At 53.5% G+C, this 25,184-nt stretch overlaps 2 protein-coding genes across 3 annotated transcripts in view; both read right to left on the bottom strand.

Moving 5' to 3' along the window:
- Positions 1–9: 9 nt before the first annotated feature.
- On the bottom strand, positions 10–19,276 carry LOC310683566 (uncharacterized protein; the record flags this gene model as incomplete). The annotated part of the gene is made up of 7 exons (XM_083453499.1): positions 10–1,417; positions 3,033–3,159; positions 3,486–3,568; positions 11,798–11,879; positions 12,796–13,290; positions 15,990–16,283; positions 19,259–19,276. 7 exons carry the CDS (start codon positions 19,274–19,276, stop codon positions 15–17), a joined length of 2,502 nt encoding a protein of 833 aa, XP_083309625.1. The 3' UTR covers positions 10–14.
- The window catches only part of PRX (periaxin), a 28,192-nt gene continuing 20,834 nt past the window's right edge, over positions 17,827–25,184 (bottom strand). For both annotated transcript variants that reach the window (XM_083454656.1, XM_083454655.1), the window contains exon 6: positions 17,827–24,877. In XM_083454656.1, coding sequence (XP_083310782.1) covers positions 19,859–24,877 — 5,019 coding nt within the window. In that variant the 3' untranslated portion in view covers positions 17,827–19,858. The remainder of the gene's footprint in view (positions 24,878–25,184) is intronic.

Raw genomic sequence — 25,184 nt, 5'->3', positions numbered from 1 at the left:
CACTGAAATGGTTTCTACCCTGTGTGAATTCTCTGATGGGAAGTGAGATTGTTGCTTTGACTGAAGCGCTTTCCACATTCCACGCACTGATATGGTTTCTCCCCTGTATGGATCCTTTGATGGGCTGTGAGACTTTCTTTCCTGGTGAAGCTCTTTCCACATTCCAGGCACTGATAGGGTTTTTCCCCTGTATGAATTCTTTGATGGGAAGTGAAACTTATTTTCCAGGTGAAGCTCTTTCCACATTCCAAGCACTGATAGGGTTTCTCCCCTGTATGAATTCTTTGATGGGAAGTGAGTTTGGTGCTGTTAATGAATCTCTTTCCACATTCCACACACTGATACGGTTTTTCCCCTGTATGGATTATTTTATGGGAAGCTAAACTCAGTTTCCAGTTGAAGCTCTTTCCACATTCCAAGCACTTAAAGGGTTTCTCCCTTGCATGAACTATTTGATGGGCTGTGAGACTTTCTTTCCTGGTGAAGCTCTTTCCACATTCCAGGCACTGATAGGGGTTTTCCCCTGTATGAATTCTCTGATGAGAAGTGAAACTTATTTTCCAGGTGAAGCTCTTTCCACATTCCAAGCACTTAAAGGGTTTCTCCCTTGCATGAACTCTTTGATGGAAAGTGAGACTTTCTTTCCAAGTAAAGCTCTTTCCACATTCCAAGCACTTAAAGGGTTTATCTCCTGTATGAATTCTTTGATGGGAAGTAAGATCTGAGTTCCTCCTGAAGCTCTTTCCACATTCCAAGCACTGATATGGTTTCTCCCCTGTATGAATTTTTTGATGGGAAGTGAAACTTATTTTCCAGGTGAAGCTCTTTCCACATTCCAAGCACTGATAGGGTTTCTCCCCTGTATGAATTCTTTGATGGGAAGTGAGATATAATTTCCTGGTGAAGCTCTTTCCACATTCCAAGCACTGATAAGGTTTCTCTCCTGTATGAATTCTTTGATGGGAAGTGAGATTTTCTTTCCTGTTGAAGCTCTTTCCACATTCCAAACATTTATATGGTTTCTCACATGTATGAATTCTTTGATGGGAAGTGAAGCACTCTTTTCGACTGAAGCTCTTTCCACACACCACGCACTGATAGGGTTTCTCCCCTGCATGAATTCTTTGATGGGAAGTGAGATTTTCTTTCCTGGTGAAGCTATTTCCACATTCCAAGCACTGATAAGGTTTCTCTCCTGTATGAATTTTTTGATGGGAAGTGAGATGGGCCCTGTGACTGAAGCTCTTTCCACATTCCAAGCACTGATGGGGCTTCTTCTCAAGGGAATTTCTTTGATGGGAAGAGGAATGGGAGCTCTGACTGAAGCTCTCTCCACAGTCTGAATCCTGATATGGCTCCTCCACTGTGTGGAATTCATTGTGCTCTCCCTTGTTCTTCATTTCCAATTTATCACCACCTGAAACTCAGAGGCAAATGGATTAGAGTCCAGGGAAGAAGTGCAGCTCAAAATTATGGAGGAATGCTCATTAAGGTTTGTGACAGGGAAAGAACTGAAGGGAGTTAGATGTTGTAATGTTCATTTTGTTCTGTAAAAATGTCTACTTTCATAAACAAATCAAGTGTAATATTAGATGTTTTCTCTCTCTTAACTATTTTTACCTTAACTTGGTAGCATCTTTTTGTTCAAATTTAAATATGGATCTGTACTATCTTCATGAATAAAATGTACTTTTATTATTATTTAAATGGTGGCCAGTGCTGGAAAGTTTCCTGTCCAAAATTAAGATATATTCAATATGCTAAGTTGTTCAATATGCAGTAATTATTTAAAAATAAATTTTATTGGTTTTCTTTTTCTCGTAACAAATATCCACTATCAATAACATTCATTTTCCAGTTTCTCCCCACCCTGTTGACTTCCCTCAGCTTCCATTTCTGGTTTATTACCTCATATATTACATTCTGCTATTTGTATAAAATAATATTTTGTCACATTGTGTCAGGGGTTCTCTTGTTCTCTACCAATAAAGCTGTAAACTGCCAATGAATCCAATTTTTTTGTTTTGTTTCTGTAGGAATGTTGTAAATGGTTCCCATACTTTTCCAAAGTCACTACTGTCCTTTTCACGCAGTTCAATATGCAGTAATAAATCTAAACAAATTTTAAGAGCTGGTGAAATATTTGGGAACACTGACACTGGACAGGCATGGTCTTAGTCAGCTGCCTTGTAGTGGGCGATGTAAGAGTAGGGGAACAAAAATGGCAAACGTGAACTTCTGTGTGCTGAAAAACACACTTTGTGTATTGAACACATGTGTGTAGCAGCTGCCAAATTTAAACTTCAGTGGCTAAAAAAATATAATTATGATGTGCATCACGTTAAAGCAATTTGGATGTTTTCTTAAATTCTTGACATCACAGCATGCAGCAGAAACTTGTCATATTGGCATTATTACTACTGAATTGCCCTTACTTAAATGTTACATTACTGCAAGAAGTTACAGGGGACGAGGCAGGGGGCCTTCTCGGTAGGGGCACCCACCCTGTGGAACGCCCTCCCATCAGATGTCAAGGAGATAACTATGCAACTTAGAGGACTTCTGAAGGCACCTCTGTATGGGGAATTTTTAAATGTTTGATGTTCAATGCCTGAGATTCAAAAAGCCTGGCTCTTTTCTGGGATGGAGTTTGTTTGGTCCAGTTGTGGAATCTGTGGCATCTCCAATGTCAGTCGACTCTTTGGTCAACCAAAGAGAGACACAAAAGCAAGAACAGAAGCAAAAAACTTGACTGAAGCTACTTCAACACCTCAAATCACTCTGAAGCCTACATTTAAGAAGGCCTGGGCAGTTCAGACATCCTGGTCAGGGTTTTAGAAGGCAGAACTGGAGGAAGAATATTCACAGGGAAAACAATCAATAGCCCTCCATCCAAGGTTTGCTGTGGGAGTGTTAGCATCCCAGGTGGCGTGGGTAGGGCTGTTGAGCCCCATCAAAATATCAGAGGTTCGTCACATAGAGAGATGTCTGGAATTACAAAACAGATAGGATGATCCAATAGGGAGCCTTACTGAGAGAGTCCCACATCCCACGATTCTCCTCCATGACCTCCTGATGCAGAGCTCTCTGGTCAGGATCCAGCAACGCCCACTCCTCATCTGTGATATAGACAGCTACATCTTCAAAGCAAACTGTATCCTAACAGAAAAGGAAAAAGGCTGTCCTCTTAGAGAACATTCATGTGATCCATTACACTTGGCTCTGTTGTTGTCTACAGCGGCCAGACCCCTCTCTGCCTTCCTCATCCCTCTCTCCTGCTGCAGCTTCTGCCTCGGAGGCTGGGCTGCTCTCTGCCACAGACTCCCTCTGCTCCCTGAGCCCTCTTCCCTCTCCAGCTTCAGACCCCTCCTCCTCCTCCTCCTCCTCCCAGTCGGCTCCCTCTTCTCTGGCTCCTCCCACCATTCCTCTGCATCCAGCCAGTCTGCATCCAAGCAGTCCTTCCCCACAAGGCTCCTTCCCCCTACCTGATCTGGGTCCAAAGCCGCTGCCTCCCCTCCACCACCATGAAAAGATGAAGGAGCAGGTCTTGGTGGCATCATTCCGTCACCTGGGAGAGACAAAGGTAAGTGGAAACCGTGAGTGCCTGCTTCTCTCAGAGGTGAAACAATGCATCTCTAAGTACAGATGGGGCTTCGTCAAAGTCTCCCCTGCTAGCTTCCGGTTCCGCTCTGCCTTAATGGGGCAGCGGGAGATCGTTGGCAAAGGAAAAACAAGGATGATTGAGGGTAATTCTCCTCGCAAGTTCCCCCAGGGACAGGGGGGAATGGGCTTCACTCACTCCCAGTTCGTCTCAGTACCTGGCTCTCGCTCCGGCATGGGTTGTGGGAGGCAGGGAGGCGCTGAATGCGAAAGCCCTTCGCCTGCTGAAAACCCTCCTTCGCAGCCATTAAGGAGCAGAGGTTTTCCTGTCAATTGGAGCTCAATTTGGACTAATGTACAGATGTTGCTGGAAGGGATGAGATCATAAACTGTGGGACTGAAACAGCTGCAAGGTCTTTAAGGGTTGAATTTGAGAGAAGACTTCATTTGGTGCAAAAGATTGGGGGGGGGAACGGAAGCCTACGGATTCTTTATATAAAGTTTTCTTCTCTACATTTATGATTTGGCAACCCACCATGAATGCTAGTTCAAATTATATATGTACAGGTGAGCAGGGATGAAACTGGATTGCAGATATGGAATATAACATCAAATGGAACTTTGTGTGCAATAATAGGAATTTTACAAAATGTTCTATTTTACAAAATGTTTACTATGGAAAAGAGCTGACTCTTCCCTATCCTTTATTATTTATGGACTGAACTGAATAATGCTAAAAGGACTTGGAATTTAATTTAATTGGATAACTGTGCGTTTATATTCGGCCAGATAGAGGGATGTAAGCAATCTGCAAGTTGTGAAGGAGCTGATAAAATTCATTACTGAATCATTTGCAGTTCAACAGATCCCTCTCCTTCCCAGGCGGAGAAGAAAAGTGGCAAAAACAGGTTATTTATTGGGACCGTGTGATTTTTGCAGCTGCTGTTAAAGTTGCCAAACAACGAAGCATGGGACGGCGCAATGGAGAATTTCTGAAACCACAATGGGATATTAGCTCTGCCCAAGGAATGATGGAGAACAGCAACAACCAGGAAAAGATAGACAGAACATTTTACAAGGACAGGAAGAAACATCATGAACAGAAAGATTGCCACACACAGGAAGAATAAGGATATAGCTGGAGTGCCTCACTTGTAGTTTTATATATTATTTAATGTGTCAAAATGAATGGAAGTCATTAATATTGCAGTTGTTGTATAAATGATTGTTATCTTGACTGGAGTGTTGTCAGGGGTTCAGGAGCAGAGTCACTGGAGAGGGAAGAAACAGAGAGCGAGGGGGAGGAGTCGGAAGGAAATGTCAGCGGCGACAGTAGTCCAAGATCTCTGAGTCTCTCCAGTGACTCGGAGGATTCACAGAAAGGGGCCCCCATGGTCAGGGCAAGGGGAGTGCCCAGGGGGACACCTCGGGAAGAAGGGGACTCAGAGAGTAGCAGCTGGAAATCCGGACCAGCGTCCCCCCCAGAGTGCAGTAGGGGGGAGGAGTCCAAGGCATCGGGATCAGGGAGCGCGCAGGCAGAGGGAGAACGTGAGGCAGGAGTGGCCACACCCTCGTCAGGGAGCGAGGAAATGGTCATCCGGAAAGTAAAACGCGCGCGCGCGCCAAGTTCAAATGTACAGGAGGGCGGCAAGGTGGGCAGCCCGGGTAAGGAGCCAGGTCCTAAAGCCCGCCGAAGAGAGGGGGAGGAGTCAGAGGGGTCTAGCTCCGCATCGGAAGAGTCCAGGAGGAATGAGACCCCGGGGGGTAGTAAGACCCAGAGGAAGAGAGAGAGAAGGAAGAGGTGGAGTAAGATTAGAGTCTTGAACTGGTGCACGGGGGGTGGAGATCCAGACAGAGCTTCGCCGGTCTAGAGTCCAGACGTAGGGCTGGGACGCTGAGACTTGTAAATGGAGACTATTCTTCAATAAAGACTTTGATACTGTACTATCGGCTAGCGTTGGTCCTTGGTGAGCTGGGACCCGGAGCCAGCCCTGACAGTAAGCTCTGTCTCCAATTTTAAAGTTTTGGCACCAAGAACCTCGCCACGTGAGTCGGCGCAGCGAGGACAGAGGAGGGGTGCTTACAGAGCTCACAAAACTCAGGCAATATGACGACGGAAGAGAAGATAAAAGCCCTGCAAGAAGCGGTGACACAACTCAGCACTGAGGTAATTGCATCCAGGAAGAGAGAGGAGGAGATGGTTACCTCCTGCCGGGATCTCCAGGCCAGGTTGGACGTGCTTTCCAAAGAGGGGCAAACGGGAGCCAAGGCAGAAGGCATAGGTTTGGGGAGAAGGGGAGGAAGCCTTGTATCGCATTTCGACGGGAGTTTGCAGCAGTACCCCAACTTCAGAGCAGACCTGCTGTTTGCGCTGGATTTACTTGACAAAGACTTTAGAGATGAGAGAGAGAGAGTGGGGTTTATCTTGTCCCATTTGCATGGGGAAGCCAAAACGTGGCTGCGGAATCTATGGAGGGACAATGATCCAGCGCTCCAAGATGCGAAGGCTTTTATTAAAGCAATGGACTCATGCTTTTTATCAAAGGTAGACGTCGATATTGCCAGGAGGGACATACATGGACTTAAACAAGGCAAAGCCAGCGTGCGGCAGTACCATACTCGATTTTTCGGACTGGTTCATGCCCTGGGGTGGGAAAAAGATTCTGCGCCAGTCAGAGACCTCTTTTGGGAGGGGTTGAATGCAGATGTAAAAGCGGAGATTGGAAGAGGGGAGAGACCAAGGAGCACCCAGCAGGTAGTCCAGAGGGCTCTGGAGATCGGGGTGCATCTGGAAGAACGTCCTTGCAACAGGGAAGAAGGGCGTTGGGGAAGGGCACCAGCCAGAGCACCTCCCTTCTTTCCCAGAGAAGCAGCGCGTGCGCACTCCACACCCTCGCAGGGAGGGGGAGAAGAGCCGATGGAGATAGGAGGTGCCAGGGCTCAGTCAGCTAACAGAGCCCTAACACCGGGAGCAGCCAAAACGAAGCCTCCTAGAGGGAACAGGAAGTGCTACATCTGCGACAGTGCTCAACACATGGCGAAAGAGTGTCCCCAGAGGCTCCACAAGCACACTGCAGCCTCCGCAACAGTCGCTGAAGCAGCTCAATTGAAAACGCAGCAACAGTTAAACGACAGAGTCTGGCTGGAGGAAGAGGCACTGGGGTCCAGTCAGACAAGTCAATGAAACAATCCCCAGCACTTTTGCAACCCACAGACCCCCTCCCACCCAAACCAGTGGTGCAGCTTACAGCGTCTCTCCAACTGCCCAATGGACGCACTCTGGAGGTGCCGATCACCATTGACTCCGGCAGCAACGCTGACTTTATGGGACAGGAATTCATTCAGCAGCACAATATACCACTGCTGCCAGCCACGCTGCCCCTGAACGTTGTCACGGTGGATGGCAGAGACTTGTTAGGGGGGCAGGTGGTGCAACAAACGCAACCAATGGTGATGCGGATTGGAAATCACCGAGAAGTCATCAGCTTTAATGTCACACACCTGTCGGACACGCCGGTAGTCCTCGGCATGAGTTGGCTGCACAGGCACAGCCCAGCATTGGCGTGGTACCAACGCCAACTGACCTTCGGCTCCTCCTATTGCGCGGAACATTGCATCCTTCCTAGCCCGGAAGAAGGAGGGGACGACCCGCAGCTACAATTAGGAACGCTGCAAGCAGTGCCTCGCAAGTATGCAGCGTTTTTGGAGGTTTTCTGCGAGAAGGAAGCGGACAAGTTGCCCCCCCACAGGCCCTATGACTGCAAGATTGACCTCCTGCCAGGAGCGACGCTGCCAGCCGGGAAACTGTATTCCATGTCTGAGGATGAGCTGCAGGAGCTCAAGGAGTTCATAGACCTCAACTTGAAGCGCGGTTTCATCCGGGAGTCGAAGGCAGCGGGGGGCAGTCCTGTATTCTTTGTGAAGAAGAGGGACACGCCCCAAAAAAGACTTGTGGTAGACTTCAGAATTTTAAATTCCAGAACCAAGCCCGCGGCCTTTCCCATGCCCAAGATAGATGACCTGCTGGCGACGGCGAGGAAAGGACGCGTTTTTACAAAGTTGGATCTGCGAGGGGCGTACAACCTGATTCGCATACGGGAAGGAGACGAGTGGAAGACTGCCATGTTCACGCCCCTGGGCACATATGAATACAGAGTTATGCCCTTCGGTTTACAAAATGGCGCCCACTGTTTTCAAGCTTTCATGCATCACGTCCTGGCGGGTCTCCTCTACAAGACATGCGTCTGCTTCTTGGACGACATCCTGATATTCTCAGAATCGGAGGAGGCCCACGAAGGTGACGTCAAGGCAGTTCTGCAGAGACTGCAGGAGCATCGGCTGTATGCCAAGCTGGAGAAGTGCCAGTTCGACAGGACGGAGGTGGATTTCCTGGGCTACAAGCTGTCGGACAAGGGGCTTGCCATGGACAGCGCCAAGGTTCGCGCAGTGTTGGACTGGAAGAGCCCGCGCAATCGGAAGGAGGTCCAGCGGTTTGTGGGGTTCGCCAACTTTTACCGCAAGTTCATCAAGGGGTTCGCGATGCAGACGGCGGCCATTACTGACACGCTCAGCTCTAAGAAGAAGAAGTTCATCTGGACGGAGCAAGCGGAGCAGTCCTTTCAGAACCTTAAGCGTCTCTTCTCGTCCGAAGGGCAGCTACTGCATGTGAATCCCAGCAAACCGATGAGGGTTGAAACAGACGCCTCAGACAGAGCCGTGGGCGCCGTACTGTTGCAGGAGGACCCGCATGGGGACTGGAGACCGTGTGCCTTCTACTCTAGGAAGCTCAGCAAGTCGGAGCAAAACTACACCATCTGGGACAGGGAGTTGCTGGCCATTCATGCAGCATTCAAGGCGTGGCGACACTTCCTCGTCGGGGCCAAGCACACCGTGCAGGTCCGCACGGATCATAAGAACCTGGAGTACTGGCGCACGGCAAGATTCCTAAACCAGCGGCACATCAGATGGGCGGAATTTTTCGCGGATTTCGACTTCAGGATAGAATACATCCCAGGCGACAACAACATCATGGCGGATGCACTGTCCAGGAAGCCGCAATACCTCGAAGAGGCGGCACCAGCAGCGGCCAAGCACATTTTCGCTCCGAAAGCGTGGGCGTGCGCTGCAGCAACCGTGGACTTGGAGGCGGTCCGTCGAGCACTGCAGAGGGACCCCTTTGCACAAGCCAAGATGGAGGAGGTGCACAAGGGCACGGTGAAGGACGACGAGTTCCAAGTACGAGACGGATTGCTCATCCGCAGAGGGGCCCTCTACGTACCGGGAGACGACCTCCGGGCGAAAGTACTGCAGCAGTTACACGACGCACCCACCGCCGGGCACTTTGGCAAGGAGAAGACGGCAGAACTCGTTGCCAGAGATTTTTGGTGGCCCAAGATGCGGGGGGAAGTCGCGGAGTACGTCTCGAGGTGCGACACCTGCCAAAGGGCCAAGTCAGTCCACAAACCTCCGGCGGGACTGCTCGAACCGCTGCAGACTCCGAGCGAACCGTGGGAGAGGGTGGCCCTGGACTTTGTCACGGATTTACCCAGCTCAAGGGGTAAAACGGCAGTGCTAGTGGTGGTGGACATGTTCACTAAAATGGCCCACTTCATTCCGTGCGCGAAGGTCGCCACGGCAGAACAGACCGCCAAACTGTTCATAGACCACGTCTTCAGAGTGCATGGACTGCCACGGTCTATCTTGTCCGACAGGGGGCGCCAGTTCATTTCGAGCTTCTGGCAGAAGCTGATGGGTTTCCTGAACGTCAAGATCAACCTAGCGTCGGCGAGACACCCGCAGACCAATGGACAAGCGGAACGCGTCAACGCCGTCATGCAGCAGTACCTGAGATGCTACGCAAATCAACAGCCGACGACATGGGTGGACTACCTGCCGCTCGCTGAGTTCGCTTACAACAACACGAAGCACGTGTCCACAGGGGTGACGCCGTTCTTCACCAACAACGGGAGGCATCCCAGAACCTTCCCGGGATTAGAGAGACTGGGGGAGGGGGAGCCACAGGCAGCGGAAGTCTTGGCGGCGGAATTGCAGGAAGTCCACGAGCAGCTTAGGAGGCAGTTAGAGCTGGCAAAGCACGCATACAAACTGCAGGCTGACAAGCACAGGAGGGTTGGTGAAGACATACAGGTGGGAGACTGGGTGTGGTTAGCGGCCCACGCAGTGCCGACCAGATCCTTAGCTAAGAAGAAACTCGGACATAAGCAGCTAGGACCTTACCTAGTTGAGGCACAGATCAATCCGGTGGCCTTCCGGTTGACACTTCCGGAAGGATCCAGAATGCACCCAGTATTCCATAGGTCGGTGCTCACGCCCTACAAAGCACCTCACCGATTTCAGGCGCAGGGCACGGCACCAGACCGGTATGAGGAGATCCCCCCAAGGAGGGAGTCGCCAAGAAGGGAACCCATCAACCAGGTCACAGAGATTTTGGACTCGAGATGGGGGGAAGAGGGAGTAGAATATTTTCTCGCAAGGGAAGGTACCCCGGCCAGCGCCAACAGTTGGGTGCCGGACTATGCCCTGGACGAGCCTCTCCTCAAAGAGGAGTTTCATGCCTTGTTCCCACACAGGCCCATGCCAGCCGAGTATTTCGACGACTGGCTTTTCACACCCACGCTTTCTACCAGCACGTTCCAGGGATTTACCTCGGACGAAGAACCACCATTAGACACACGTTCACCGGAGGGCTCGCCCTCGGGGTTTGCCTCAGACCGCTCGTTTTGGTGGGACAATCGAGGAGAGGAGAGGTGGCTGAGGGGCCCTTGGCAGGCAACGGACCCAGAGGGGAACGAGGGTGAGAGGGACATGGACGTGATGGGGGAGGACGTTGGGTTCGAGCATGGCGGCACGGAGATGGAAGCAGAGGAGAATGAGGTCGGCGAAGACATGGAGGACGAGCCGGATTTCTCTAACTGGATGCACGCCACGGGGGACGAACTGTATCCACCATTCACCCCCACAACGACGGAGCACCCAGCACCCCCGCCGGAGGAAGGGGAGGGGGGAAGGGGGGGCTTCGAGGGGGGGATGGATGTCAGGGGTTCAGGAGCAGAGTCACTGGAGAGGGAAGAAACAGAGAGCGAGGGGGAGGAGTCGGAAGGAAATGTCAGCGGCGACAGTAGTCCAAGATCTCTGAGTCTCTCCAGTGACTCGGAGGATTCACAGAAAGGGGCCCCCATGGTCAGGGCAAGGGGAGTGCCCAGGGGGACACCTCGGGAAGAAGGGGACTCAGAGAGTAGCAGCTGGAAATCCGGACCAGCGTCCCCCCCAGAGTGCAGTAGGGGGGAGGAGTCCAAGGCATCGGGATCAGGGAGCGCGCAGGCAGAGGGAGAACGTGAGGCAGGAGTGGCCACACCCTCGTCAGGGAGCGAGGAAATGGTCATCCGGAAAGTAAAACGCGCGCCAAGTTCAAATGTACAGGAGGGCGGCAAGGTGGGCAGCCCGGGTAAGGAGCCAGGTCCTAAAGCCCGCCGAAGAGAGGGGGAGGAGTCAGAGGGGTCTAGCTCCGCATCGGAAGAGTCCAGGAGGAATGAGACCCCGGGGGGTAGTAAGACCCAGAGGAAGAGAGAGAGAAGGAAGAGGTGGAGTAAGATTAGAGTCTTGAACTGGTGCACGGGGGGTGGAGATCCAGACAGAGCTTCGCCGGTCTAGAGTCCAGACGTAGGGCTGGGACGCTGAGACTTGTAAATGGAGACTATTCTTCAATAAAGACTTTGATACTGTACTATCGGCTAGCGTTGGTCCTTGGTGAGCTGGGACCCGGAGCCAGCCCTGACAAGTGTAATTGAAATTAATAAGATTTTGGAATGCAGAAATAAAGAAAATCATCAAACCATCGGTATTAGCGGGGGGTGGGGGGGTCCCACCTAAATTATATAATTTGGTATCTGAATGATTGGTATTAGTAATTGTATAGTAATTTGGCATTGTTATAATGAGGCTATTATAGGACTGTAATTGAAAACTAATAAAAATTACTATTGTAAAAGTCTCCCTTGCTGAGTACATTTAGACATTTGTACCCATTTCATATATTAGTTGTGCAAAAATACATCTCCCCCCCCCCCTTGAGCTCTGGACTCCAAGTGTCTTCACCTAAAAGATGTAAAGAACTCACAGATAAGTTTCAAAACCAAGAGAATGTGACAAAACGCAGAAAACACTCCTTCCTCCTTACCCAGAGGCCTCACTCTGGCGTCCAGCGGAGTCTTCTCTGCCTCAGAAGAATCAAGACCCATTTCTGCAAAAAGATCCTTCCCCTGAAAGAGCAACATGGATTCAAAACAGAGAATGGGGAGAAGGAGTAGAAAAGGAATGGAAGAGGCAAGCGCCTTCGGGGACAGAGGTGAAAGCTGTTTCCTGCTTCTGCTAGACTGGTGTCTGGGACTGGCTGCCAGGACCATGAAACATTGGTCCTCAAGGATCTTCACTGGCTCCCAGAATGTTTCCAAGCACAATTCAAAGTGTTGGCGCTGAACCTCAAAGCCCTAAACGGCCTCAAAGGCCCAGTATACCCACAGGAGCGTCTCCACCCCCTTCGTTCAACTTGGACCCTGAGGTCCAGCTCTGAGGGTCTTCTGCTGGTTCCCTCTCTGCAACAAGCAAAGTTACAGGGAACCAGGGAGGACCTTCTCGGTAGTGGTGCCTGCCCTGTGGAATGCCCTCCCATCAGATGTCAAGGCAATAAGCAACTGCCTTACTTTTAAAAGACATCTGAAAGCAGTCCTGTTTAGGGATATTTTTAATGTTTAATGCTGTATTGTGTTTTTAATATTTGGTTGGAAGCCACCCAGAGTGGCTAGGGAAAACCAGCCAGATAGGCAGGATATAAACAATAAACTATCATCATCATCACCATCATCATTATTACAGGGAAAAAGGCAGTGGACCTTCTCGACAGTGGCACCCACCCTGTGGAATACTCTCCCATCAGATGATAAGGAGATAAAGAACTGCATAACTTTTAGAAGACATCTGATGTCTTATTATGCTTTTCTATGTGCTGTAAGAAACCCAGCCACATGGGTGTGGTATTAAAATAACAACAACAACAATAATAGCAGTAGCAGTAGTAGTAGATTTCCAAAAAAGGATGGGCCATTAGGCAATGATTTGGGAATACTCTCCCTCCTCTTTGGAGCCCCTTGGGAGTATCCAGAGGAAAGTCTCTCTCACCTGCTGCTCTGCCTGCTTCCTCTCCTCTGCCTGACTCAGGAGGAAACCTTCGGCCAGGGCCACCGCCTGGGAACTGGTCTCCGCTCCACATTCCCTCACCCAGCTCTCCATCTCCGGAGGAATGACAGCCAGGAACTGCTCCAAGATCACCAGGTCCAACACCTGAGCTTTCATGTGCCTTTCTGGCTTCAGCCACTGGTGGCAAAAGTGGTAGAGTTGGCTGCAAACCTCTCGGGGTCCTTTGGCCTCCTGGTAGCAGAACTGCCTGAGCAGCTGGCTCTGCACAGCTGAGTGGAGGGTGTCCTCCTCACCCAGGATCTTCTGCACAGAGTTTTCACAGAATCCCCCACTGCTCCCCGTTTCCATGGCATGGCCTCTTCCTGCTTCAGCACCAGCTGAGTCTTGCTCATCCATCTGTGTTCCCAGGAAGTCTCCAAGAGATCGGAAGAAGCCCCTTGGTCCTCTGCCAAGTTCTAATGCAAGGTGCAACAAATCCTACGAATCAAACACATTCTTCTATTATAAGATCAATTCACAGCCAAGAGAAGAAGAATGTTCTCTGAGCAAGCGTGGGGAGAGGAGGAGGAGGAAGAAGTCATAACTGTGAATGACAAGTGAGTCATTTGTATCCCAACCCCACTTCATAGTCCAGAGCTTCACCCCAATCCAGCCATATCTGCTTGGGTGGCCTTGGTAAGCAGGAGGGCCCATGTCTAGCTCCAGCCACTGTCCCTTTGGCACAGACAGGATGTGGCCATGGGACTTCCTGCTCTGGATCCAATGGGATGGTTGCAAGACCCTCTGGGTGGAACTGCCCTGGAAGACGCCTCAGAAACTGGACTCAAATGCAGCGGATGGGTTCTCAACTGGGTTCCCTGTTTTACTAATGGCATTTCTATCCCACCTTTTTCTCCAACAGGCTCCAGGTGGTGTCAGGGACTGGACCCAAGAGGAATGGTGGAGATCACCTTCCCTCCTCCTGAACCTTCCCGAGAAGAGGAGGACAGTATAGATTTACAATACTGGTTTGCAGAAGGTCATAGTTCAGAGGCTGCAGAGGGGAGAAGCTGGGAAATATTGGGAGAGCAGCAGGAAGAAGAATCAGCAGCACCAGGGGAGAGACAGCTGACAGACTCCGTGTCTTTAGAAAGCATTCCTGACCCTCCTTCTCCCAGGACCAAGGGTGCATTGAGAGTGCATTAAGAGAACAGGAAGCTCAGAGGCAGAAAGCACACATCAGCTGACGCAGGGATGATGTAGAAGAGGAGAGACAGGTGGGACTTTACTCAGAACAACGCCATTACTGCAATGGAGAGGCGCTTTTCAAAGTCTCTCTCTGTAAATATTGAATAAAGGACTCAGTAGGAACTCTTCTTGTTATTGACTTCTTGGCTGGTCACTGGGGGAGGGATGGGATTCCCTGAAGCCTGACAGGTGGCATCTACCCCTCCTCATTGAAGACCCACGAAAATCCTTTGGCATACATGTAATTCCTGTTTTAAAATACCTGCATTGGTTGCCAGTTCATTTCTGGGCCTAAGTTCATCAACAGACCTACACTTTATATTATTTAATTGGCAATGGAAGAGGAGAAAGGCCCATGACTCACTCTTAATCTAAGCACAACCACAAGGGCTTTGCCATGTGGAATGCTCTCTGTTCTCTGCTCACTATGTTCTAGCCTGCATTTTTGGTTGTATTCAAACCAATTCATTAACCATCTGCCAAGCAAGATGGCTTCCTCCAAAGAATCTTGGGAACTGTAGTTTGTTAAGGATGCTCCCAGTTCTTAAGAGACACCATCCAGCTGCCCCACTAGATCCTAAAAAAATATTGAAAATCTTTGAAAACACACAATTAATTTAGGTTCTCTCCCCCCCACCCGCCAGCAGATGCATTGGCTGCCCCCCCCCCCCCCGGAAATCCTGGCTACGCCCATGGCCTCCATCCTCCTTGTCAGCGGGTCCCCTAGCAACTCTCATCACTCAAGGGTGGGGGCTGCCTCTTTCGCGCCCACCCTCCGCTTGCTTCCTTTCCAGGAGGGCCTCTCCTGCCTTGGATTCCTGGGGCATTCAATGACCAGCTCCAGTCAGCATTCCCTAATGTAGAAGCAATTCTGAGAATGATGAATGCAAATTGCCATGGAGAAAGATCCTTTTCTCAGCTGAAGAGGATAAAAAATGAATTTAGAACAACAAAGTTTCAAGATAAATTATGTTACCTCAGCATCATGTGCACAGAAAATGACAAGCTATGCAGTTTATCGTTTGATGATATCATCAGTGATTTTGCTTTGGCAAAAGCAAGCAAAGTACTGTAATTTAGATCATGTTTGTGTACTGTTTGAATCCACAGTATACAATGAATCATGATAAAATTATGCAGCTGAATGGGTATTGGGTAGATGCATTAATATAATTAGTCCTGTTTAATAATTTTTTGATGTACAGGCATATATAGTATCGGTATTATTTATGAATGTGATATATTACTAGAAATACTGTCATTTACACTCAGTCAGTGTAACAGGGTACAAAAGTCTGCTGTCCCAATGAACAGTGTGGACTACTATGGTGATACTGCATTGATATTATATAAAAACACATTGTATTAACTACAATTGCATTGTACAGGTTATAACACTTAATTTCATATTAATAAAGCTATTTATATATTTACACCTCTTATTATTTCATGCTATCACAAGTTTCTAGAGACTTGATTATGAGTCTTTGTAAATTGTGTTTCTGAAGGAACTTTTGTTATTGCCCTATGCCAATGTGTTTGCATTATGAAGAAAAATCATTTTAAATTAGAGCTTAATGATTTCACTATTAATATCCTTCTTCATTGTATTTCACTATTAATATACTTCCTCACTGTATTTCAGTTCAACAATGACTTTGATAAAATACATATTTTGCTAAATGCAAATGGCTTGAGATACCTATGAGGTCCGTAAATTACCATCTTGCAGATATTCAGTACAAAAAACAGCGACCATTTGCTGCGGCCCCAGAACAGCTGGACCGAGAAAGGGCCCCATTACCTTCCTCCGACCTCAATCCGGCCCGGTTTGGGGCCCCCTGGCTCCTGGGGGAGGGAGTTCCACGGGTTTCCCTGCGCCCCCCCCCCCCGGCAGCCCTGGACCCCCCTCCCCCTTCTCCCCAAGGCGGAACAGAGAGGAGACCCACCAAAGGCCCGCAGGCGAGGGCGAGGCCGCTCTCCACGAGGAGACCCTCTTGCAGGACGTGACGTAGAGGGGAGCTGTCCCCGCTTTCATTTCCTGTCCTCTCTAGGAAGCCACCTCGGTGCCACTTAACCCTTGGCGAGCGGGGCGCGGAGGAGCGCCGGGCGTCGCGCAGGCGCAGAGCTGCTCCCTCCCTGGGGAAGAGGCCGCGTTTGGGCCCGCCTGGCCCCGGAATGGGTGGGGGGTCCTTGGGGGGGCCCGAGAGGGTGCGGGGCCCCTGGGCCGAGAGGAGGGGCGCCTGGCGGGGAAGAAGCAGGACCCAGAAGCCGGGACTGGGCGCGTGTGCGTGGGAAAGGGGAACCCGTGTCCGGGAGGAGGAGCACGTCTGTCTGCCTGGGGCTCCGGGGCTGGGAAGGGGCGTCCGGGCGGGGGAACGGGGAGCCTTCGAGGGGAGGGCTTATGGGGGGGGGGCGAAGGGACCAGATCGGGGGAGCCCTGTCCCAGCAAGAGCGGGTCCCCGGGGGCTGAAAGAGCAGCTGGAGTGGGGAGACACGCTTCGGAGACATTGCATACAAATGTATGTATTCCGCTTGCTTGTGTATTCTGTATTGTAGCATATGTTGCTTTGTTCCTATATTTCAGCAATAAATATCATATGTTCTTATCTGTTAGTGAAGTTATCTTTGAAACAACACAGAAGCAGTCAAAGGGATTTTCCTAGGAAGCATTTTATTCCACCTCTGATGACATTGTGTGTTCTGAACACACTGACATTCTTATAAGTGCCAAATGGCCCAAAATTCCTGGATTCCATAAGTGTTGACATTTGATTTAGAGTTGGGTTGCCAAAACTGGTTGCCAGACCCATGTTTATTAAACTGTATGCTAGACACTTCCAATCCTCTGGAATCAGCATGTCTTCAAAGCTCATTCAACCAGGCAAGTTTGCCATGAAGTTAGAGGCTGGGGTCATGGGCTGTTCAGAAAACGAAGGGACTCAGGAGGAGAGGCAAAGGTGAGAGGGCCCTCTTCTTCCGCAGGTGAAGCAAGGTGAGCTGCAGAGTTTAGGAGTTATGGGATGGAGAAGCAGCAGGCAGAGCAGGATGTTTGAGGTTTGTTTGAATCCCCCAGCCGCCCCTGATCTCCTTTGCCCCAGACCTGGCCGTGTCTGGGTAGTGAGAGGGAGAGAGAAAGGAGACTGCAGAGGGACAGGAGCCAGGGTGGGGCAGTGGTTAGAGTGTCGGACGGGGACCTGGGAGACAAGAGTTCAAATCCCCCTTGGGGGGCCAGTAGCTGCCTCTCAGTGTCACCCACCGCACAGGGCTGTTGCGGGGATTAAATGGGGAAGGGGAGAACCATACATAGGGCACGTGGAGCCCCCTGGAGAAAACAGTGGGATGTAACTGCCATGGAATCAGGGACGCGGGTGGCGGTGTGGGTTAAACCACAGAGCCTAGGACTTGCTGATCAGAAGGTTGGCGGTTCGAATCCCCATGACGGGGTGAGCTCCCATTGCTCGGTCCCTGCTCCTGCCAACCTAGCAGTTCGAAAGCACGTCAAAGGGTAAGTAGATGAATAGGTACCGCTACGGTGGGAAGGTAAACGTCATTTCCGTGCACTGCTTTGGTTCGCCAGAAGCTGCTTAGTCATGCTGGCCACATGACCCGGAAGCTGTATGCCAGCTCCCTCAGCCAGTAAAGCGAGATGAGCGCCGCAACCCCAAAGTCCGTCACGACTGGACCTAATGGACAGGGTCCCTTTACCTTTACTAAATGCCATGGACAAACTAAGCGTCCGTGTATATCAAGCAACAGGAAAGGACCACACAAAAAGCAATAACGTTAGTCCACAGATTAATTTTTATTCAAACCCAGAATAGAAAAAAGCAGCAGTAAGTACAGTGTCTCAAAGATACAGCGTAACATCTTTACCTTAAAAAAAGTAATTAAACATAACAATCGGCAAAGAGGCAGTTAAATGGAATTTTTTAGTGGCAAGGAAAAAAAGGAAGCCCATCACAGCAGGCCTGTGTTGTTAAAAATTAGGACAACAGATTTTTGTACATCTCTAGAGCAATAAGAAAGTATTCCTTCCCACCCTTTGCTTGAGAAGCTAAGACACCCCCCCCCCCGCCGCCCTGCCCCTTCCTGGCATGTAAACACCTGAATGAGGTCCCTGCACCCCCACCCCCTCCCTCACTGACACACCTGAAAGTGCCCCCCCTTGGGGGGAACTCAGGAGATACTTTACATTTGTGGCTCTGGGATGAATTCATGGCTGTTTAAAATAAGGCAGAAGGTCAGTGGGTGGGTGGGTATAAGTCACAATTTAGCCCTTGTTCCTATCTCAGACCCCTTCCAAATTCAAGTAAAGTTGGGGATTGCTGGCGAAACACCCCCCCCCCCCATGAAGGAAATGCTGAGGAGTGGGAGAAGAAAGAGAAAACTCTGGAAGAGTTTGGCTCCAGGGTCCCTTGAGAGAGAGTTGGTTCTGACTCTGAGCAAAGAGGAAGGCAAGGGGGTCCTGCAAGAAGAAGAGGAAGAGGGGAAGGCTCCATTTTACAGGGGTGAAGAAGAGGGATTGGGCTCCAGGTCAAGAGAGCACACTGGATCCTGGCACTGAAAAGAGCCCCCCAACACACACTTTGTGCCAAAAGTTAGTTCCAACTTGAAAACCACCTGAAACGCCCCCTAGTCCAGACCTCACAAGGGAACATTTTAGCTGCACTTACTGCATTGCAGGGGGCGGGCCTAGATGACCCTTGGGGTCCCTTCAACTCGAGGATCTCAGACTCAGAAGGGGAATACTTCAGAAGGGGAATACCTCAGAAACACACAGGCCCGATATTGGGGGAGGGGGGCTGGCCCAGGAGGCCTTGCCAGGCCGGGGGGCACAGCACAATGGCTTCAGCCGGCCCTCCAGAACCAGCCCCCCTCAATGGGCTTTGCACTACAACTCCCAACTGGGTCTGCCAGCAGAAGGCAGGCGGGATGGAAACAGCCGTCCAAAAGGTCCAGCCAGCTCCAGAGGCGACCCAAGGCTGCTCTCCAACGGGGCGCTGCTCCAGGCATCTGAGTTGCCCAGCTCAAGGGAGCTGGCGGGACTAAGAATCAGGGTTCCTGAATTGCAGGGGTTGGACTAGATGAGCCTGGAGTGTCCTCTTCCAGGATTTCTCTTCTGGCTCCCAATGCCATGGCTGGAAATTTCCTGTGAAGCTGCCCCCCCTCTTTCACAAGAGGGGAGGAACTGTCTTTTTCCTGCGTCTTAAACTACCCTTTGACTGGCAACCATCTCCAATCTCCTTGCTGGACACTCCCAACCAAAGATGCATTAGATTCTCCTTCCACCTTGTCCCCAATTCTTAAATTGGCTTTATTTCAAAACAGGGTGGGGGTAGAGATGGCTTAGTCTTCCAAACAACCCTTTATCCATTAGTTAGTAGACAAGCTTCCCAGTGCAAGGAGAGGAAAGCAGACCTCTGAGCCCAGCCTGGCCCTCCACCAAATTCTGCCCGCCTGCCTTGAGGCCCCAAGATGGGCGGAGGAAGGCCTGTGGGGCAGCTGCTGGCTGGGACTTTGATTGGGGCAGGGTGGGGGCACAAGGAGAGGGAGACCGGAAGACCGGCCAGGGGGTGGCACTGGGGGGATTTATTCACATTGGTTTTTTACAAAAAGAAACCACCACCCCCGGCTGTGAGGAGGGTGGCGCCTTCATGGTAGGCTTGCAAAAGCAGGTGGGAAGCCTCCAGTGACTGGGGGGCCTCTGATTGCTTCCCCCACTCCTTTGCCAAGGCCGGCGCCCCCTTGTGGTTAGTGCTAAGCATTACACAGGAAGTGGGGCGGGGTGCAGGAGGGCCCTAGGCAGCTGCCCCACTCACACAGTTGCCTCCCCTGCCTCTCCTCTGGCCCCCACCACTCTGCCCTCCAAGACTTGCCCCTCATGCTCTCCAGAGAAGCCCACTGAGGGCAGCTTGATCCTCAAACTCCCCTCGCCCTGCTCAGAGCCCCCCTCCAGGCCCCCTTGAGCTTTGGGGCTCAGGGTCACCTTGGGAAACCCGGACTTTGGGGACCTCTCCCCCTTGGCGCCCATCTCAGCCGCTTCCAGAGAAGACATCTCCACCCGGGCAGCCGAGGAGACCACGGCCCCAGCATCCCCCTCCCCAGTGCGCTTCCTGAAGCCCGAGAAGGAGATCTTGGGCGACTTGAACCTGGCCGCCTTGAGGGCCGCCAAGGCTCCCCTGCCGGCCCCCAGGGCTTCGTCCTTGGCCTCCTCTGCCCGCACCAGCTCCAGGTTCAGCTCCAAGTCTGCTCCTGCCATCTTGGGCGGGGAGGAGAGCTCCACCTGCGGCAGGCGGATCTTGCCCAGCTTGGCCCCATTGTGCAGAGAGGCCCCCGCCTGCTCCCCGTTGACTTGGGCACCCCCCTCGCCCTTGGAGAAGCCCAGCTTGGGCACCTTCATCTTCAGGGGAGAGCCGTCCTCCAGCTCCCCATTGACCTCGGCACCGCCTCCCTTGGCCTTGGGTGAGAGGGAGAGCCCAAAGGTGGGGGGCTTCAGCTTCAGCTTGGCCATCACCCCCTTGCTGCCATCTGCCTCCTCCCCCTCTAGGAGCCCCTCCGCCCCTCTGCCCTTGGCCCTCCCCAGCCCAAACGTGGGCCTCTTGGCCTTGGCCTCCCCCTCGTGGCCAGGGGGTCCTCCTTCCCCGCCTTCTGCTCCCCCTTTGGGGAGAGACAGCCCAAACTTGGGGATCTTCACCTTGTACCTCTTCCCGGCCTCCGCCTCAGGGGCCTCCCCGCTCCGGCCCCCCCTCAGCTCTTGGGAGCTGCCGTGGCGGAGCTGGGCCCCCTCCACCTGGTACTCTGCATGCGCCTTGAGGCTGGGGGCCGAGAGCTCCACGCCGGGCACGTGGAAGGCCGCTCTCTTCCCCTCCAACTCGCCTCCGCCTGAGCCCCGCCGGCCTGGAGAGGGAGCGCCATCCCCCTGGGGGCCCAGCAGCTCCACAGCTGGCACCTTGATCTGGGGCGCCTTCAGCCTGGCCTCGAACCCTCCCACTTCCACATCCAGATCTGGCAGCTTCCCTGCTTCCCGCCGGGCAGCCTCACTCTTCCCCTCCTGGTCCACCGAGAAGCCCACATCTGGCAGGGCAATCTGGGGCATCTTGAAGGAGAAGTCCGCCCCTTCAGGTGGGGGGCAGAGGGGCTGGGTGTCTGCACCCGCTTTGGAGAGGCCCAGGGACGGGAGCTTGATCTTGAACTTGCCCTCCTCGGGGGACCCCCGGGCCTCCCCTTCCCCCTTGGCAAGGCCAAAGCCAATGGGCACAGAGGGCATCTTGATCCGGGCGGCTTCCTTGGCCTCGGGGCTCAGCGCCTCTGTGCTGCCTCTCAGTTTGGGGGCCTTCAGCTCCAGCTGTGGGACTCGGGGCAAATCCGCCTCAGCTTCCGCTTCCCTGTCCAAGGTGGAGCCCCCAAATTTGGCCAGCCTGATGACCGGGCCCCCAGCTTTGGTGCGTGTCCCCTTCCCTGCTTCCGAGCCCACATCCAGCTCCACCTCAGGGGCCTTCACTCGGGGGGCAGAGAACTTGGGCAGCCCCACTGACGGCATCCGGAACTTGGCTTCTGACCCTTCAGGGACCACCTCTCCCCCCTCTGCTGTCAGGGGCAGCTCCGTATCCGACAGGCGCCCCTTGGGCAAGGAGAGGTCCACTCTGGGCAACCGGATCTTGGTGCCCAGGAGGGAGGTGTCCACCGCCCCTTCCCCACCTTCCTCCCCGAAGCTGAGCCTGCGCTCCCCAAGCAGCTGCACCTCTGCCCCACCCTCCTCCGCTCTCCCAAACCTTGGCAGCTCCACCTGCGGCAGTTTGATCTTGGCCTCTGCTGGCAGCATGGGCTCTTCCACCCCGGCTGTGGGTAAACTCACTTCCAGCTCTAGTTTGGGGGTGGAAATGCCCACCCTGGGGATCTTCAGCTCCCCCTCGTATCCGCGGAGGTCGGCCTCTGAGACGTCCACCACCGGCTTCTCCCCTTCACCTCTGCTGCTGGGCATGGAGATCTCCAGAGAGGGCACCTTCACCTTGAGGGTAGGGCTCTCTGCACCCACGGCCAGCCCCACCTCATCTCTGGCCCCGATCCTGGGCAGCTCCACCTGGGGAACCTTCACTTCCAGCTCGGGCGGGGCCTGGAGATGTGCCCGCTTCCCTGGGTCTGCTTCCACCTTGGGGGAGGAGAGCTTCAGCTTGGGCATCTTGGCGAAGGGGCCCCCCTTGGGCTTCTCCCTGGGGCTGCCAGGGGCTTTCTTGGCTTCTTCCATGCCCGCTGTGTCCCTGCGCATGAGGCCGAACGAGGGCATCCTGAACTTGGAGCCTTTGGCCTCCTTTTCGGGCACCTTTGTGCCCAGGTCTCCTGCCAGGGCCTCCCTGCTCCCTCTCAACTTGCCCTCCTGGCTCTCAAACGCCAGGTCCCCTTCCTTGCCTTTGCCCCGGAATTTGGGCAGCGAAAACTTGGGTACTTTCAGCTTGATGTCGGGCACCTCAGTGCCAACCTCGGGCAAGGGGGTGCCGGAAGGCTCTTCACCGGGCCATGCGGGGAGGCCAAGGTCCACGTCCACCGCCGGCACTGTGACATCCACCGCTGGCAGCTCCACCCCCCCGTGAACCTCAAGGGCCGCAGTTGCCCTTGCCTTGGGTGCCGTCCCTTCCACATCCCCTTTCGATTTGGGAAAGGAAATCCCAAACTTTGGCACTTTCAGCTTGGCTTCCATGCCAGCCTCCGCCTCAGGTGCTGAGGCCTCTGGGCTGGCCTTCCAGGCTTTGGGGCCAGGGATGCTGAACTTGGGGAGCGTAAATCTGGGCGCCTTGATGCTGGCCTCAGCCTCCAGGGCTTTGCCGCCCTCCAGTGTCACATCTGGGATCTTGACGGACGGGATTTCGACAGAGGGCAGCTTCACTTTGGCCCCCTCCACTTCCAGCAAAGGCTGGCCCTTCACAGCCAGGCTGCTCTCTGCTGTTCCTTCCTCTCCCGGCAGGGCCTTTCCCAGAGAAAGGTCCACTTTGGGGATCTTGGCCACCATCCCGCTGACATCAGGCCCCCCCGAGACCCTCTCCCTTGGCTCTGCCTCTGGCAGGCCCCCCTGGCACGTGGGGACGCTGATCTCCACCTCCAAGTCTCTGGTCACGGCCTTGGGTGAGAGCACCCTGAGCTTGACCTCGTGGCCCCGGGGCAGCTGCTCGGAGGCCGCCAGCTCTCTCTCCACCTTTGGCAGATCCAGTTCAAGCCCAACTTTGGGCAAGTCAATGTCCAGTGCCGGCACGGCCGCCGACGGACAGCTCAGGCGAGCAGCAGGGACAGCCACCTCCACCCGCGGCTTCTCCACGGAGATATCCAACTCTGGCCTGGGCACAGGGGCCTTGGGCAGCTGCATGTCCGGCAGCCGCATTGCCGGCAAGGAGAGGTCCACCTTGGGGACGCTGACCTTCACGCCGGCCTCACCTTCCAGCCTGGGCACCTGGGCATGCATCTGGGGCAGGGAGTCTGCCTTGGCAGAGAGGTCAAACTTTGGGAGAGACACCTGGGGCACCTGGAACTTGAACCCGGGCCCTTCAGCAACCTCTCCTGACTTCGGCCTCCCGGTGGGGGCTGCCACCTCCACCATGGGCCTGGGAAGCTGCACCTCCCCCACTTTGGGGAGAGCAATGTCCAGAGATGGAACCTTCACCTCGGGGAACACGGCCCCCTCTTTGCTTTCTAGCTTGCGTTCCGTCAGGGAAATCCCGAAGCCTGGGAGCTGGATCTTGGGGCCTTTGGCTTTCGCCTTGGGGCTTTCATGCCTCCCCATGCTGAGCTCCACCTGGGGCAGCCTGCCTTCTTCTTCCCCTTTCTCCAGGGGGGCTCTGGAGCCCAGCTTGGGCAGGCTGAGCAAAGGCACCTTGACGGAGACGTCTGGGACCTCTGCTCTGGCCTTCGGAAGCTCCACTTCAGCCTTCCCCTTGGGCAGGGGGATCCCCAGCTCCACCGAGGGGATCCCCACCTCCAGGGGGGGCAGGGCCACCCCCGCCTTCAGCTTCTCCTCCCGCTCTTCCGTTTTGCCCAGGGCCACTTCAACAGCTGGGACCTTGACGCTGGGTGCTTTCAGCTCCGCCTCCTCAGCAGAGACCCCAAACTTGGGGGCCCTGATCTTGAAGCCCTCCCCTTTAGGGGTCATCTCTGGGGCGGCTCTCTCCAGCCCAGGGAAGGACAGGTCAACGTCCACCTTGGGGGCTGCCACTTCGGCCGCAGGCAGCTTCAGCCCGCCCTGGAGACCCCCTTCCGGGAGCTCCACCCCGCTGACTTTGGGCAGGGCGGCCTCCACCTTGGGCAGTCCAAACTGGGGGGCCTGGACTCTGCTTTTGGGGGACTCTCTGCCGGGCCCAGCTTTGGGCAGTGGCAGGTCGAGCTCCACCTGCGGGGCCTGGAACTCGCCTTCTGCCTTGGCCCCCGCCCCCTTGGCCTTGCCGAAGGGCGCGCTGAAGCGGGAGAGGCCGCCTGCTGCTTTCGCCTCCGTCGCAGCCTTGGGCAGGCCCACCTCCAGCCAGCCCCCGGTCCCCTTGGCTCTCGCTGCCGCAGCCTCCTTCACCTTCAGCCTGGGGAACTTCAGCCTGCGCCGCTTGGTCTCCAGGGAGGAGAGGCGAGGAGAGATGTCTGGGCTGGGCTCCGAAACGGCCACTTCTCCTGCGCTCTTGGCCTTGCGCAGCTTGGAGAACTTGGGCAGAGAGAACTCCACGTCGACGGGAGCCACGTCCAGCTTGCCACCAGCCAAGTCCCCGCTCCAGGACGCCCCGGACGCTGCCTGCAGGTCCTTGGCCTTTGCAGCCGCTGCCTTCTTCTTCTTCTTTTTCTTCAGCGATGTCAGGCTCTGGATGTTCTGGGGAAAGAAGTGCAAGGGCTGCGTGAGTTTAGCAGAGAGAAGGTGAGGGAAAGGAGCCACCTAAAGTGGTGCGTGAAATGGAGAAAGGAGAAAGGGGCGTTTCCCTCCCTCTCTCATGGACATCCAGTGATGATTCAGGACAGGGGAAAGAGGTTCCTTCTCCCTGCAGCATAAACTGTGGAACAGGATTATTAACTACGAACCCCCAAATTTTGGATCTCCTCCAAACCTGTGCCAAAGTTCTGCAGTGAAAACCCTGCACCCCCAAACTGGATCCCACCCCACATTTAGGGGTTTGCAGTTA

The sequence above is a fragment of the Podarcis tiliguerta genome, assembly GCF_965153285.1.
Source record: "Podarcis tiliguerta genome assembly, chromosome: 8".
NCBI classification, from domain to species: Eukaryota; Metazoa; Chordata; class Lepidosauria; order Squamata; family Lacertidae; genus Podarcis; species Podarcis tiliguerta.
The sequence above is the reverse complement of the archived record's forward strand: the minus strand, read 5'-3'. Positions and strand labels throughout refer to the sequence as shown.